At 38.7% G+C, this 16,888-nt stretch overlaps 3 protein-coding genes across 5 annotated transcripts; 2 read left to right on the top strand and 1 right to left on the bottom strand.

Moving 5' to 3' along the window:
* Positions 1 to 314: 314 nt before the first annotated feature.
* On the bottom strand, positions 315 to 3,248 carry nxnl2 (nucleoredoxin like 2). The gene is made up of 2 exons (XM_023408618.2): positions 2,635 to 3,248; positions 315 to 1,048 (listed from the first exon to the last, which is right to left on the bottom strand). The coding sequence occupies exons 1-2, from the start codon at positions 2,934 to 2,936 to the stop codon at positions 880 to 882; spliced, it is 471 nt and encodes a 156-aa protein (XP_023264386.1). The 5' UTR covers positions 2,937 to 3,248; the 3' UTR covers positions 315 to 879.
* A 2,103-nt stretch (positions 3,249 to 5,351) lies between these two features.
* Positions 5,352 to 6,584, top strand: gng10 (guanine nucleotide binding protein (G protein), gamma 10). The gene is made up of 3 exons (XM_023408689.2): positions 5,352 to 5,538; positions 6,167 to 6,294; positions 6,384 to 6,584. Exons 1-2 carry the CDS (start codon positions 5,458 to 5,460, stop codon positions 6,290 to 6,292), a joined length of 207 nt encoding a protein of 68 aa, XP_023264457.1. The 5' UTR covers positions 5,352 to 5,457; the 3' UTR covers positions 6,293 to 6,294; positions 6,384 to 6,584.
* A 1,723-nt stretch (positions 6,585 to 8,307) lies between these two features.
* btc (betacellulin, epidermal growth factor family member) lies at positions 8,308 to 15,868 on the top strand. 3 transcript variants are annotated; one of them, XM_023408700.2, is made up of 5 exons: positions 8,308 to 8,856; positions 9,675 to 9,782; positions 13,172 to 13,289; positions 13,592 to 13,738; positions 14,565 to 15,868. In XM_023408700.2, the coding sequence occupies exons 1-5, from the start codon at positions 8,817 to 8,819 to the stop codon at positions 14,710 to 14,712; spliced, it is 561 nt and encodes a 186-aa protein (XP_023264468.1). In that variant the 5' UTR covers positions 8,308 to 8,816; the 3' UTR covers positions 14,713 to 15,868. The 3 variants fall into 3 exon arrangements, with proteins under 3 accessions (XP_023264468.1, XP_023264469.1, XP_023264467.1); XM_023408699.2 differs by having other exon boundaries at positions 8,319 to 8,856; positions 13,169 to 13,289; XM_023408701.2 differs by lacking the exon at positions 9,675 to 9,782 and having other exon boundaries at positions 8,311 to 8,856; positions 13,169 to 13,289.
* Positions 15,869 to 16,888: the final 1,020 nt, after the last annotated feature.

The following is a 16,888-nucleotide window of genomic DNA, read 5'->3' on the forward strand; positions in this document are numbered from 1 at the left end:
AGACTTGCAGTATTTAATATTGCAAAGCAGACAGGCATGGAGAGACAGGCCTGTGCAGACTCATCACAATGTCATCACGCGTGTTTTTATGTACAAAGGGATAACAGCAGTGTCAGCGTACACAAGGGAAAAAAGGCAATTAGGGCCAAAGGATGTGAATGTGCTAGCATGTTGGAAACAAAGCCCTGTGGGCTTTCTGCACCTTAATGAGGCAAAAGGGAATTATTTTGTTTATATGTTTATGCTCCTTGACACTATGACAGAAATGTTAGATGAAAGAGACAATGAAAAATAAATCTAAATCCAAAACTCACTGAATATATATATATATTTTAATAATAACCAGTCTTAGCAACTCATAAAAAACAAAATATAAAAATATACAGGCAGCTCAAAGTAGAACTACAAGTCAAACTTTTGGAAATATATAGAAAGGCAAGCTCTCTGGAAAGAAGGTATGTATTTAATATAGGTAAGAAAGCTGTATGTTTAATTAGTGCACTAGCTTATAGGGAACATAAGCCAATATACTTTTAAATAAACTGCAAAGCTACAGTAGCTGGCTTGTATTATTTCAACTAAACACAGTTCCTTTAAAGCAGAGCCTTTTTAACACGTGAACCACAACAGACAAGCCTGAGATTTGTCTTAAATGCATAGGATGGTTAGTAAAAGGAAACCCTCATCAAGGCATGACTTGTAAGAAGCTGAACCAAAGTCAGATTTTTCTTTCTCAGATTGTTTAGTTTGAAGGATTTTACCGTGTTACTGCTATTAAAGTGAATGTAGAAGGACTTTACTTTGGTTTTGCTCAGCGCTCTCTGTGGTTCCTTTAGCCCACGTGAAAACATGGGCTGACCTTTTCCTTGTCGTTGTTTTCTAACCCTTAAAGTTCTGAAATATCTCTGCAGCGTCCAACCAGGACCTGAAGCAGGCCAGGCCTCGGTCTCTGATCTGCTTCCTGCCCTTGTCTGTGATCACGTCACCGTTCTCCTTCACGATCACCAGTTTGGGCACCGCTGTGATCTTGTAGCGTTGCTTCAACTCACTGAGAGGCGGAGAAGAGAGACAAGGACACACATTATTATGAAAAAAGACACCTGGAATCAACGACTGCTCTGCTGCTGCTACTCTGTGAAACTAGACCTGACAGTGAAGTACATTTACTCAAGTACAGTACTTGTACACAAATCTGAGGGACTTTAGCATTTCTATTTAACACAACCTTTATACTTCAATTCTACATTTAAGAGGAAAAGATTGTAATTTTTTACTCCACCACATTTATCTGAGAGATGGAGAGTTGGTAGATTCTGCTCAGCGTCAGCCTAGAATAACTCTAACAGTGGCCACTTATACTTACATAGTGGACTTTACTTTTATAGTATAAGTAAATATAACAGTATTGGAATGTTACAAAAATTAATGTTCTGAATATAAAATGTCTGAAAATATAAAAAATACCCATCGATTTCCAAGAGCTAAGGCGACATCTTCAAACTGTTACAGTCGACAACCCAAACATATTCAGTGTACAATCAAAAATTACAAAGAAAAGCAGCAAAATCTCCAAAGAGAGAGAAGCTGAAACCAACAAATATTTGGCATTTCTACTTGAGGGTTATGAAGTACTGTATTTTTTTTTTTTTTTAATCAACTACATTTATCTGATAACTATGGCTCTGAAATTTCATATTTTATATACTGTGATTTACTGCTATTCAATGGTTTCACTTATTTTTCAAGCATAAATGCCAAAAGACATCAGTTTGTACTCTGGAACACTGTGACTCTGCAATTTTTGAGATTGCTTTCTAATTAAGCGATTAATCAAGAAAATAAGCAGCAAATTAATTAATAATGAAAATAATCATTAGTTAGCGCGCTATCTGAGATTATAATACTCAATGACATAACACTGACAGGGGTCAATATTGCCTTCATAATATGTGCTTTTGATACTTCAAGCACATTTGACACATCAAGTTTATACTTCTACCTGATTGAATGCAGGACTTTTATTGTGGTAATCCTTTGTCTACTTAAGAAAATGTAGTACTTTCTTCCACCACTGATGCTTGATCTACATAAGAGGATAAGCATTTGCTACTGTACACACACATACAGATTGAATTATGATTAGATTCTCTAATAAACAACATACAATTATTTGTCACATATTTGTCCAAATATTCACAAATTAAAAAAAAACAAACAAAAAGCAAATATTCAATCCAACCTGGGACCTGGACACTCAATAAAAAAAATGTATATATGTATAGAAAGAATATATAAATTGAAATCAAATAAAGCACAAGATTAACATTGAATAGACCAGTCTTAAAGTCACATTCAGACTCAGCTGTTTAAACCTAATCCCTAAGAGGGTGACCCACATAAGCATTTTACATAAGCTGGAGCACAGCCTTATAAGCTGTATAGACAATAGTGTTAAATCCTAATGAGATATAAGACAAATAAAGCACAACTAATTGCAGCTAATTATATTTTTGACATATGTCGAGCTCAAAATCTCTGTGAAGAGTATTGAAGAGAAAGTGAGAGAGCAAAGGGAAACTCTCTAAAATAAATAACCAAAACTCCATTGACTTTTCATCAAATTTTAATACTAACTGTTTGTAGTCATCCGTCCAGGGCAGAGCAAGCCAGTCTCCGTGCATATCATGATAATATTCAACCATATCCTCGCTCGACTTGTCAGAAGAGACAAAAACTATTTCAAACTGAGCAGGAGGGTCACTCTCTTCAACCAGATCCGTGTAGAAATCACACAGGATGGGTGTGAAGTCCCGACAAGGCGGACACCATCCTGCAGAAAAGTAGATCCCCACCACTTTATTCCTCAACGCCTCTTCGGAGTCGACGAAATCCCCGTCTTTATTCAGGAGTGTCCGCCCGGCAAATACCTCTACCATGTTTGCTCACCCCTCAGACAGACAGACTCAGACTTCAAGTTAAAGAATCCGGGAGGTTTGACAGCTCTAACTGTAGTTTAAGCTCATTTCCCCCCCGTTTAGTTTCAACACCTCGACGCTGTTCTTCAGTAGAAGTGGCAATTCTTTGAATGAAGAAGGTTCCTCTAACTTTTACCTTTCAGTAAAAGCTACTTACAACCAATCCCGATAATCACCTGTGGGCCAATGAGAACACGAGAGGACGGTGTTGTGGTTCGTTAACCACGTGGGTTTCAGGAGTGGAAAGCTGCTGCTTATAATCATACATCCAAGAGCGGAAGCGGCAGCAGCAGCAGCAACACGACATCTCGCAGCACTTTCAGGCAGCACACACTCACGCATGCGTAGTTTTGTTTTTTGTTTTGTTATGTTCGTTTAAAAATAAATAAATAAATAACACAACAAACATTTCAGGCTTTGTATCTTAAAACATACAAGCAAATTGTCAATTATCTAAGAGGAAGAAACCTTAACATTTATATTTATGGAAAAAGAAAAAAATAAATAAAATATTGATTGAAATTAAAATATATAGAACCACAGCTATAGAAAATCAAAAAAGAAAAGAAAAATAAATACTCAGTAAATAAAATTAACGAATGAATTAAAATAGCCTATTAATTATAAGAACAATATTATAGAAAAAGCTAGAAAAGGAAAAAATAAATTAATGAATTACTAAACAAACAAGAATTAACAAAACAACTACAACATAGGGAAAAAGGAAAACAACCAAATTAATAAATAAAATAAACTTGTGAATTAAAATAATGACATACAAGAACAATATTTAGGAGGAAAAAAATTAATAAACATTATAAATGAAATAAATATATGAATCAAAAACAATTATGGATAAGCAGCACTTACAGAAAAAAGATAATCAAAATGACTAAATGCAATAGATAAAATAATCATACTCTACTGCCATTTTCATAAAAAATAATTTGGTGGCTCAAACCAAAAGTAAAACCACACTCACTTGAGATGTACTGTAGAGTTGTACCTTTTCCATGTAACATTTATTTGATGCTAAAACTGTGAAGAACATGGCCGCGGAAACTGCAGCACCCCTAGTGGCGGGATGATATGATCTTACAGTGTTCACATGACCGGTCTTACTCTGCCCCAGAATGACTTCTTACCTTTACCTTAACCATTCTCACTCCTCATGCCTAAACCCAACCAATCCAACCAGCGAAGGCAACAATCATTAGCCAATCAGAGGCAGTGTAGGGAGGGTCATGTTTACTCTATATAGTAGGGTTCGTAAATCTAACTTCCGGCTGCTGCAGCATTGATAGCTAATCGCAGGATAAAGTCACAATGAGGGAAACAGAGGGAAACCTGTTGAATCGGTGCCGCTTCACCTTCCCGCGGAGCAGGGCCGAGGCCGCCCTGACCTCCAGCTCCCCAGAGAGTCTCGTGTCACAGTTCAAGTTGAAGAAACATGTGTATTTAACCTCCATCCACAAACAAGAGCTCTGTTTACAGTAGATGAAAAACTCATAGTTATGTGGCCTCATCACCCGAGCGGGCCTTCTCCGCCTTGCGTCGAGTGAAAACATGGCTACGCAACACCATGACCCAGGAGCTTGGATGTATTATAATACCCAGGAGAGACAAATTACCTCCTACCTGATGCATGTCCACACTGACATTTTTAACTCATTGGACATCCATGCCCTGATGAGAGACTTTCCACAACATCTGAGTGGAAGGCCACATTTGGATTATTATAACTACTGGAGCACATTGTCTGCAGCTCAAGGTAAATTGTTTGGTTTTAGCTGCCGCCGAGCAGTTTAATATTCATCTGTCAATTTCTTTGAACATCACACTGATATACCTTTGTTGAAAAAATGTGCGTATTTGAATATGTTCTTGTGTGACGTGCGCAATGTGCTTTTGGACATGTGTTGTTTGGCATTGTTGTGAGCTATTATTGTACCATAGCATTAGAGTCCTTTTTTATAGACCTGGCTGCTGCTGTTGTTACTGCTGCTATTTTTTTGGTGTGTGTGTATTATTGTAGGCCTATGTTGTATTTGTATGGGTTGTATTGTATAGGTTGGGCTAAAATGCTCCTCCCAATACAGCACAACTTAAAACATCTTCCTGCGGCCCTGGTGAAGTATAAGTATACAAGAGTTTAATGTGCAATGATAAACAAGTTCTAAAGTAAAATGACCGCAAATTTAATAATCTGGATTATTGTAGGAAGTCAAATATATCTGAATGCAGTTTACAGTTTCATTTCACATTTAGAAAACAACTAAAACAGTTTTAAAGTGTGGAGGTCAGTGCGCTTCCTTGTCTCTACAAGAGAAAGGACTCAGGTCATTTGGAAAGAAACCCGGCCACTCCCTTCTTGTTGAGCTTTTGCTGCCTATTAGTGGAGTCAACGGCTGTGTTGAAAGACTGAAGGGACTTTTTTTTTTGTTATCAAGGAATTCTTCTCTCCAAAACAATTTCCAACAACATGACCTCTAATTCTAATTTATCCAACATGCGACGGCTGGTAGAACAACTGAAGCTTGAGGCCAGCGTGGAGCGCATCAAGGTAAAGCAAAAGAAATTAAACAGAAGATGATATCTTTAAAGAGTGTTACAGTTTTTGGGTTTACTAACCTTTTTTTCTTGATTTATTTAATTTTTTTTACATGACTAAATATGAGTACTGCCCCACTGTATTAGGTGTAACACATTACATTATGATGTTTTGCTTCTATTTTATAGAAAATATTCATTTTGTATGAGCAAGAGTAAAGCACTTACTAAGCCATTAATAAGAATTACTTTGTCACCAGGTTGTGAAAAGCATTAGTGAGTCATTAATAAATTGTAAAATAAGTCACCATGTCTACATTTATAATTGTTAATAAGTAATTAATAAAGTCTCACAGGTTTCTCACTTTCTAATAACATCTTGTTTGCTGTTAATGTTAACAAGTCATCAATAGAATGCTTTATGTTGTCTGCATTCATAAATACATTTTTAAAAATCATTGATTAAAAAAAATCTTATTGTAATCCATCAAGTTGGCAGATGTACATGTTAAAAGGCTGATTATATAGGGACTTTGGTCCAAATCTATAAATCCATTAATAAATGCATATAAACCCTTTACAAAGAGTGACTTATCAGAAAGTGATACCACATAAACAAACATCTGTGTTTGTGAACCCAGGTGTCTCAGGCAGCTGCAGAGCTCCAGCAGTACTGTCTGCAGAACGCAGGCAAAGACGCCCTTCTGGTCGGAGTCCCCACAGGCAGCAACCCCTTCAGAGAACCACGCTCCTGTGCTGTAGTGTGAAGGTCAGGGTCCACTAAATTTGTAAGTAAACACCTGTTACCTATGTTGCTGAATTTCAAATGAAGAATAAAAAGTTTTGCACTTTCTGCAGAGGAAGAAGAGGTGGACACATGTGGCATCTTACCCACAGAAGAAAAGAATGTTTTGTTTTTTTAGACATTTTTATATGATTTTTATGTGATGATTTTGAAAAAAAAACATTCAAAATGAACATTTGTTTTCAAATAAGTGTCTTGTTTTATTGTATATCGATTAAATTTTTTTAACACATTAAAAGTCATTCTGTACTTCATGTTAGTCTTTATTTTGAATACCTTTTGAAATCTAGTGCTGTATAAGTGTGATCACTACTTTACACAGTGGGCAGTTGCAGAGTCATATAGTGATTATCTATGGCTTATACAAAGCGGATGTTTATAGCCAGGCTCTAAATTACACCCTGGAATCTCACGGCGTCAGAGCTTCCTGATGTTCAGTCTAAGTTAGGAGCTCAGCCAGAGAGAGGAAACTGGCTCTTCCTGTCCAAAACTGCAAAGACACTCAACACAGAGTTACACTTCAATCAGCCTTTGAGCTTTTTAAAGCTTTTTGGACGTATTAATACCTTTACCTTAACATCAAGGCTATGATGGATTAGAAATAGACGATGAAACATCATAGTATCGAAATTGGATTATATGAATCATGTTGCCCCCTTTTTTTTTTTTTTGTGTGTGCTTAGTCATTTAAATCGGCACATGTTTATTTTATGTATTCGTATATACTATAACTGATCTTGTTCTATACATATATAAAGATACCGATTCCCCCAGAAAGAAAACATCTAAATCAGCATAACAGAGGTCTAGCCAGTCATGAGATGGCTCTCCACTTTGTCACTTCCTTTTCCTCTCAGTACACTTCTGGACGAGTCTCAATAGTCTTCCCATTTTAATGCTTCCTCACACAACAACCTTTGTTTGACTATAGCTTATACCACACTGAGAGGATGAGATGCTCCTCCTTTTGGACACTTGAGAATAAAATAATGTTTATGTTGCGATTTTAAAATGGAATGGGTGCAAAAAATTTAACATCTGAAATATGAAATGTATCTTAAATAACATTATTATAACAAGCTCTGTTATGTTCTTCCTGATATTTTATATTCCTTTGCCAAATGGGTTGTCTGTTTCTTGTATGTAGATTTAAATCACATGAAAGGCATCAGAAAGGAGGCTTAATTATAAACTTAACTATAACTTTAGCTGTTGTCATTTTAGGTGGCAATACAGAGGTGTTGTAAAAATCAAAGGTTAGGAAAGGCTGTCATACAAACTAAGGGTGCAATTCTAGGTGTTGGAAGACATGTTGAAAGTATTTATTTAATTCATGAGGTGACAGGTCAACTTATGCCATCTGCTGGTCATGTTTAGAGACTAAAAATATCAGCATTCAGTTTTTCCAAGGCGGCATAACCAGTGGTGGAAGATACACTTCATGTTCAGTAAAACTAACAATATCCCAGAGTGGAAATACTCGATTATGGAATGGAAGTTCAAGCTCTGCATTGAAAATGTTACTTGGGTACAAGTATTTAAGTAGTATCAACAAAATGTATTTAAAGTATCAACAGTTAGAGTATCCAGTTTCAAAAAAAGGCCCATGTGAGTGTTACACTATTAAATATTATGGTATAAGGTTATTATCACTGATGCATTCATGTGTCATCAGCAATGCAGTAACAATGCATCATATGTTTTGTCTGTAGACAACTACAGCTGTCAGATAAAAGTAGTGGAATAAAGGAAAATATTTCTCTCTGCAATGTATTGAAACAGAAGTATAAGGTGTCATGAAATGGAAACATTAGTAGTTTCTTCCAGTTGAATCCTACTCTGCAGGAGTCAGTCCAGACCAACAACAAGTCCAGATGCTGCAGCAGTGTTACTCAGTGTCTCCTATATTTATCTACTTTCTGTTGGTGCAGGGACCTGCAAAACTCAGTTCAGTCTGTTCCTCTGTAAGACAATGCAGTGGAAAGTATGTCTTCTTAAATGCTTTGCTGTTAAACAGGTTGCTGTTTGTTGTCAATGACTGATCCTCCTGTCACTTCATTAAGAAAAGGAAAGTCAGGTATAAAGGTGCAGTTGTTCTTTGACGAGGAAACAACTTGAGCAGCTTGAATGGAGTGGTAGTCTCCTTTAAAGGTGTGGGCGGGGAGCAGAGAGCAGAGTTGGGTTTCGGTGCCACCCCCTTTTCTATTCTCATACACACTGTAGTTGCAGTCCAGTCACAGTCCAGGGAGCAACCTTGGGCTGTATGTGTGCTTTGGTTATAGCCTCAAGCTCTCCTGTCTGACTATGAGCTTAACTGCCATCAATGAAGGACCACAATACGACCCACCACTGGGAAACTTTCACAGCTTGTCCACACTTTTTTCAAAGGTCATTGACCTCTGAGAAAGGACTGATCCAGTTTGACTTCTACTCGCCAATGACACTGAACTTTCATGTGCACATGAGCACTTATATGAAGTGAGGAGATGGCCAAGGTGTACAGACTCTATGTGGGCATACTAACAGGTAAGGTTTACTGTTGTTTTATCCTTTTACTTGAATCAGTGTTCACCTTCCCCAATAAGCAGAGGGCTTGTTTACAGTATAATAATGTAGATATTATCATATTAGGGTTAGGGCCTCAAGACAGACGCAAAGTGTTGTTTACCCATAATTACATGTGATAAATTTTTACACATGTTCCTAGTGACAGTTTACTTCTCTAGGGAAACACAGAAACACATCATTAGATTGGTTAATCCTATATCGTTTTGATAGCTGGCTCACTTTACACCTGATGTGTAATGCAGCCACATCAGGTTTGAAGCGGGTGCTCAACTGCTACAGAAGACTTAAGTGTCGGTTAATGATTGAATGAAGAGTCCACACACCAGCAATATATCTGTTGTGATTACTAATCATTGTCAAAACAGGCTTTGTTAATGTGGAATGAAATATGTCATTTGGGAAATATCCTCATATATGTATATAAAGGTTTATGCAATGGTGGTTAAACTCTTGTGTAATTAAAGTGCTTTGAGAGTGACCAGAGCAGTCAGTATGGTTTGTGTTTAGAGTGGTAGAGGTGTGTGTTGCACTGAAATGGGTTTACTGAGACCGAAGTGGGTGTGAACAGGAGAAATATAAGGCTCAGTGCCATCATGACTCACCAGCACCAATAACTCATATTGTGATCATGTTTTTTTCCCCATTATCTCTTACATAGCTCCTACATAGTAGGTCACAAATTGATTAAAATGCTCAAGCATTGTGCACATATCTGTTTGTTGTGGTGGTCTGTTTGTGTGTGATGGGCTTTTGTGCTTTTGTATTTGTGGCTGCAGCTCTGGCCTTATGCAAACACTGCCTGGCACAAGGGAATGCCACTGAGGAGTCTGCCAATCGAACTGTGTCCCACTGTCATCGCCATGGCAACAGAGACAATTGCACAGGTAGATATGGACAGGAAGTGAGGGGCGGTTCCTTCATGGTGTCATAAATGGTTGGCTGCTTTGAGGGTTTAAGGTGGAGGTTTAATAGAAGAATGGGTAAAGCACGGTTGTGGATATAAACATGCAAACACACCTGTGCACAGACACACCTCACAGGAAAGAAAATGAGAAAAATACAGAGGTAGAGGCAGGTAATTGTGGAGGAGTCATATTCCAGGCTGGCCAGAGACCAGAACTGAGTCCCACCAGCTTATCATAAATCCATCACTAAGTTTGAACAAATCCTTCCGAAGTTCTTAGTAACTACAAGTTAGTTTCAAACCAGTGACTTTTAAATCTGCTTGTTAGCTAGCAAAGACTTTAGTAATGTGTGAATTGGTTGCTTGGAAGTATCTGTAGTGCTGTCTGATCAAGAGCAATGAACTATGCAAACAAGTCAAGTCAATGTAGCATCACAAGCTCTTACACCGTAAATTCAGAAAGTACTTCGACCCCTTCACTTTTTGCAAATTGTATTTAATTGCAGCCTTATCATCAATCTACACTCAATACCCTATAATTACAAAGTGAAAACAGAATTTTTGATATAAGTATTGAAACCTTTGCTATACACTTGAAATGTAGTTCATTTGCCTCCCATTTCTCTTAAACATCTTAAAGATGTTTCTACATCTTCGCTGTAGTCCACCTGTTGTTAGGGTTTCAATTAATTGGACATGATTTGGAAAGGGACATTCCTGTCCATATAAGGTCTCACAGCTGACAATGTAGATCAGAGCAAAAACCGAGCCATGAGGTCATAGGAACTGCCTGCAGAGCACAGACAGGATTGTGTCGAGGCACAGATCTGAAGAAGGCTAAAGAAACATTTCTGCTGCAGTGAAGGTTCCCAGAAGCACAGTGGCCTCCATAATTCTTACATGGAAGAAATTTGGAACAAACAGGATTCTTCCTAGAGCTGGCTGCCCGGCCAAACAGAGCAATCAGGGGAGAAGGGCCTTGGTGGTGACCAGATACCCAATGGTCAGTCTGGCTGACCAGAGATCCTGTGTGGAGATGGGAGAAACCAGAAGGATCCATCAGTGTAGTTTTTGAAAATCCATCTAAAGCACTCTCAGATATGAGAAACAAGATTCTCTGCTCTGATGGAACCAAGTTTGAACAGTTTGGTCTCAATTTTAAGTGTCATGTCTGGAAGAAACCAGGCACCACTCATCACCTGCCCAAAAGGATTCAGAAGATGAACAGAGCTAAGTACAGAAAGTAATGAAACCTGGTCCCTAAGCACACAGCCACAGACTTTGACTTGAACCCAATCTAACATCCCTGGAAAAACCTTAAAAATGGCTGTCCGCCAACAATACCCATCTTCCTGCAGAGAAGAATGGCAGAAAATCCTCAAATCAAGGTGTGCAGAGGCTGTTGCTTCAACTTAGTAAAGAGTAAAGTGTTTAAATACTTATAATGAGATATTTCAGGGTTTCCTAAAAGTTTTATTTTTGTCATTGTGGAACATTGTTAGAGCTAGGCTAGGTTTGACTGTGCTGGGTATTTGTTGTAACTACTGACAGTTGAATGCCTCGTTCGCATCATGCAGGGGGGAAATAATGATGTTTACGACTTATGAGCATTGGTGTCACCAGACAACTCAAAATGGCAGCTTTTTAGTCTTCTTGTGATACTGATACTTATTCATTACTGGAGATTTCAGCTTTCATAATAGATAAACATCAATAAAACTTAACAGAAAGACACAAACATTAGCTACATTTCCTCAAAGACCACCTGGCAAACTAACTGTTTTCTAAAAATAAACACTATTAATGGCTAGGTACTACACAGGAGTGCAAATTGAACTGTATAATTGCAGCGTTCAGTTACCTTTAACAACAGTGTGTGCTGGCTCTTCCATACTTTTTAGTGCCAAGTCGGATATGGGCTTTAAAACCTTCCCAGTCATAATAATGACTCGGTTGTTGAAGTGAAAACTATTTACAACTGGTGCAAACAAATATTTTTCACCATAAAGGAACCTCCTTATCAAATTACTCAACATTTTGATTGATTGATGTACTCATCTAGATTAACTCATCAATAAAGCATTTTAAACATATGCGTTTCCCAAGCTATCCCTTTAACTTTGTTACTGGATATTTTTCTTTTCAGCACCGAGGCCGCGGCAGCAAGCCGAATATCATGTTTCAACTAACAACTGAAGCGCTCTCATTGATGTCACCTGAACAGCAGTATTGCTTTACGAGCTCGTTTGAAAAGATAATCTCCTGGGAATGGGTTGTAAAGATAGCGGCGGCCTGTGGCATGAGAAGCACTATATGCAACTGGTGGTCAGAAGTTCAGCATTATGGCCCACTAGCAGCTGCGGGGTGTGTTTTAGTGTGTGTTTGTGAGTAGGCTAGGGAAGAAAGGAAAGGGGACACAGACTAGGAGAATGGAAATTTTAATTATATCTCAACTGTATTATGTGTTTCATTTAGTGAAGAATTATATTAATTGAAAAGTGTGATTAATTAGACCTTGATGTCACCAGGCTTTTTCTGGCACTGAATGATCAGGCTTCCTCTCGGGATCGTATTGCGAAGTTTCTATTTATAATATCAGGCCATGCCAGGAGGGGAGGGTGCAAGTTCGAGAAGCACGCTGACAAACATGACACAGTTAAAGAAATAGATCAACATTTTTGGAAATTCCCTTTTTGTTTATTGCCAAAAGTTAGTTGAGATGCCATTACACTAAATGGAGATTGTGCCAAGAAATACATTATTCATCACTTGTTTCAGTAAATGCTCAAAAACAACATATGCTTATGTTCAAGTAAGCTGTCTAGCAACTGTAATGTTTACTATGTGACTTTTAACAGGAATTCATGGTCAGGATTTCCTAACTTAAACCAACTTGATCAAACCTTAATCATAATGGTATCAGATCCGAAAGTTGTTTAATTTTTTAAATGGCAATCAGATAAGAAAGCATCCGTGGCGTGATTAGCTTAGCTTATAAAGATTGAAAACAGGGGAAACAGCTAGCCTCCACCTAACATCCACCTAACAGCAAAGGTGCAGTTTTACAAGGGCTTATGTTGTGGACTATTTCTTGGCCGGGAGTGGACGTGTTAATTTGTGAGCCTCAGAGGTGCTTGAAGATGTCCAGACTAACTGATTCCCCTGTTAGTCTGGACAGTAACACGTTTGACGACAGGCTAATTTCAAATGTCTGTATTTACACTTCAAAAATCATCATGTAATTTGCAATGGGATACCGAAACTTTTGTATCCTTTCATATACTGTGAACCTTAATTGAAGTAACATAACTGAAGTGCTGCACTCATCTCAAACAAATTTTCAAATGTGCCGGTTAATTTCTCCAGCAGACACAACAGATACGGGACAGTGGAATGGCCATTTCTCAAAATGTCCCGAGGAACTAGTTCACTACTGTGTCCACGGAGAGTGCCGTTACGTTAAAGAACAGAAGGCACCGTCTTGCAGGTGAGAAACTTCCACTGCAAAAAAATGGAGATGATGACTGAGAACTGTACAGAGTTAGATATAACTTGGTAAAAAAGGACAGGAAGGAGAAACAACAAAGAAGGAGTAAGATGATCTCATTACAGATAGGATGAGAGCGAAACTGTTTCTTGTTTGTTGTTGTATGTTCCTGCACTGGGTTTGAATGGTACAGTACATTCTGACGAATTTAGAGAAGAAAAAAGATGTTTGTGAGGAAAGCTGTCATGAAATCATGTGAAAATGAAAGCCATTAAAGTAATTTTTTTCCTTCCTTGTCTCAGGTGTCAGGGTGGTTTCGTTGGCCCCAGGTGTGAATATGTGGACTTGGACTGGCGGATCGGCGAGAAACGACAAATCATCATTGCCTGTGTCATTGCAGGACTTGTTTTCCTCATTCTGCTCATTGTATTCATTTGCATCTGTTCACAGTAAGGCTTTGTGTGTGTGTGTGTGTGTGTGTGTGTGTGTGTGTGTGTGTGTGTGTGGAAAATGAACTAAGAGGAACAGTCTGACATTTTGGGAACTATATTTGTTCATGCTCTTGCCCAGAGTGAGAGAAGATCAAGACCACTCACATGTCTGAACGGTAAGGTAGCTGGAGCTAGGAGACAGTTAGCATAGCTTAGCATTAAGATTAGACACAGAGAGAAAAAGCTAGCCTAGCTCTGTGCTGAAGTAAATAATAACACATTACATCTAGTTTGTTTAATCCATACAAAATTGAAGTGTAAAAATTACAAACTGTGGTTTTACAGAGGGTCAGAGGTGAATACTACAATACCCATGAGCCTTGGCCACCTTAGCGTTGCTATGCATAATCAGAGGTGTGTTTTGTAGTGAAGTTTGTGAACAAAACATGGGCCATAGCTGCTGAATTAATCCACCACTGAGCCAGAATTCAAAAGTGAATTTGATATAAGCTTCAGGTTTTAAAATCTGTTTTCCCAGCACTGTGATCTTAATCTTCCTCCCATTGTTAGCGGCGCACACAAAGCTAGCTGCTTTCCCCTGCCTCTAATCTTTATGCTAAGCTAAGATATCTGGCTGCTGGCTGTAGCTTCATATTTACCGCACGGACGTAAAGTTATCTAACTTTCTACAAGACAATGAACAAACGTTTTTCCCAAACTGTGGAACTATTCCTTTAAAATGGATGCTGCGTGATTATTGAACAACTGTGGTTTTGCTATTTCTGCGGTATATAAATGAGAGGTATGTGGGACCTCTATGTGATGATTTTTGCTTCTCTGTCAGTCGTAGGTGCAGATTGTGTGGGCGGAGGGGAAGACGGAGGGAAGAACCAAGGAACGGGACAGAGAAGCTCAGCATGATGGATACCAGAGCAACACACACAACGTTAACACCAGACTCAACAGAGCCACCTCACACAAATACAGTATGAGGAGTGTGTATAAGTACGTGTGCGTCCACAAGTCTGGGGATTGTTTAGATATGAGGGATTTTGCCCGTCATGTGACAGCGGCTGCCTTTTGTCTCACAGTGACGGCAGTGTGCTACAGGAGGTGCCTCTGCTGGACAGGACTGAGGCGTGCTCTAAGGGGGGCATTTGTGGATAAACTGTGTCTCTGGCTGCGTTAGATCAAGCGGGAGCACAGTTTGTACCGCTTCTCTTAAAGGGCAGCCTTGTCGAAAAGTGCAGAGCAAAGATGATGCCTTCCAGGATTTATAATAAACACCAATTGGAGAAGAGTGTTGGGCTGGCAAGGATGCTTTTTTTTCCAATACTGGAGAGCAACAGGCACATGTAGCCTTTCACTGAGTGCTGCTGACTGCACAGCACCAAATAAATTGTTGCTATGTTGGAAAAAAGCTGTGACACCAGCTGGTAGCCGGTGATAAGAGTTGATCATGTTTTTGGTCTGCGTGGGAGACACTTAGATGCTAAAAATGAGAGGAAAGGGACTTTTCGAAGATACTCCATGTTCTCTTTAGGGAACTCTTATTGCGTAAATAAATCATTGAATGTATAGAAATAGCAAAAAAAAAAGTACCAGCAGTACAGTATACTGTAGTCTTGTGTCATATAATTTCTACTTTGTTTACTGCTACTTTTGCTTCAGTGTTTTGTCACAAATACACAGTATTGATACTTCAAAATCTTAATCACAAAATCAAGAGTCATGATCACCTATTCCTCTGTGCACAGCAACGTCTCCATGTAAGCTCACACAGAATATTGTTACTTGTAAACATTAGCAATGCAAGAAGAGCCAAGAAGAGTCTCCTATATTATTAAAGGTTGCAGTTCTGGACTCTTGGGTTGGTTGAGGACAAGGAGAACTTGTGCTGCAGGCTTTTTTGATCTGTATATTTGGAGCCGGTCAGCCTCCGAGCTACAGAGGCAGAACAGCCGAGCCTGTGTGTGGAGGCTCGACTGAGGTGAAAGTGCTCCACTGTATGAGACACTTTCCAAACTGCCAGCCTTTCACTGGTAAAGTGTATCTGTATGTCTGTATCTAAATGTAGAATTAGCAGAGTTAGGAGAAAGTCAGTGAAGTCTGCTCCTGCTGTTAATATGAATAAATATCTCTACTGTACATGTGCTGTCCATTTAAATTATTTTCTCAAACAATTCAGCAGAAAATGTCACAGCTGTAATCTACTGCAATGAGACCCACATCATCACGCAGTGTTTCATAAGGAAAGTTACTCAGTGCCACTTGCCGTTTTCTAAGAAATGCCACTCAACATGACCACAGTCTGTTTTGATCTCATCACAATCCAATGAGCGCCAGTTCACAAGACCAGGACTGACTTGGACTCCTCCACAGTCTCAGATTCTCCAGAATGCTCCATGAGCTCCACTGTAACCCACGCTCCACATGATCAGTGTCAACCTCATGATTTTAATAGAATACATGCATTATTTACAATATCACTACACAAACAAATGGGCAAGAAATGTTCACATTAAGTAATGATTATGTAAAGTACAAACACCTTTCCAGGTGACTGTACTTTGGTTATAGTTTTATTGTGTTGCTGTTGTTGCTATGGTGCCGTATTACCAGCTTAGAGCCAGCAGTGTAAGCCAACAAATTCCAGTGTGAGAGTGTGAACATAATACAGTGCCGTCCTCTGACATAATGTGATTTAATCTTCCAGGCACAAGGGACTCATCTTGTATCTGACTTTGTCCTTGAAGATAACACTGTTTTAAATGTTATTCTTTAAAATGTGGAAAGCGGCCTTTCTGCTAAAGTTCAATGGTGTGTCTGTCTGAGGAACTGGGTTAACTTTAGCTAATTATATGAAGATTTAGAAACAAGATGTTACGTCTTAAGAGGTGCAGATTTTTGTCCCCTTTTTTTTACCTTTGGACAGAGCCAGGCTAGCTGTTTCACTATGCTATGCTAACAGCTGCTGGCTGTGGCTTCATACTAGTGTGTACAGACATGAGAGAGTGATCGATCGTCTCATTTAACTCTGGGCAAGCGAATAAGCGTATATCCCAAAACTATTCCTTTAAGTTACTGGACAATCCTGTTCATTCTGTTCTTCCCATTAGCTTACCTGCTAGCTGTTCCTTTTATTTTTCAGGGTTTCAGTGATGAATG

The sequence above is a fragment of the Seriola lalandi genome, unplaced genomic scaffold (assembly GCF_002814215.2).
Source record: "Seriola lalandi dorsalis isolate HSWRI2012SDOR001 ecotype SW California unplaced genomic scaffold, Sedor1 jcf7180002054370, whole genome shotgun sequence".
Taxonomy (NCBI): Eukaryota; Metazoa; Chordata; class Actinopteri; order Carangiformes; family Carangidae; genus Seriola; species Seriola lalandi.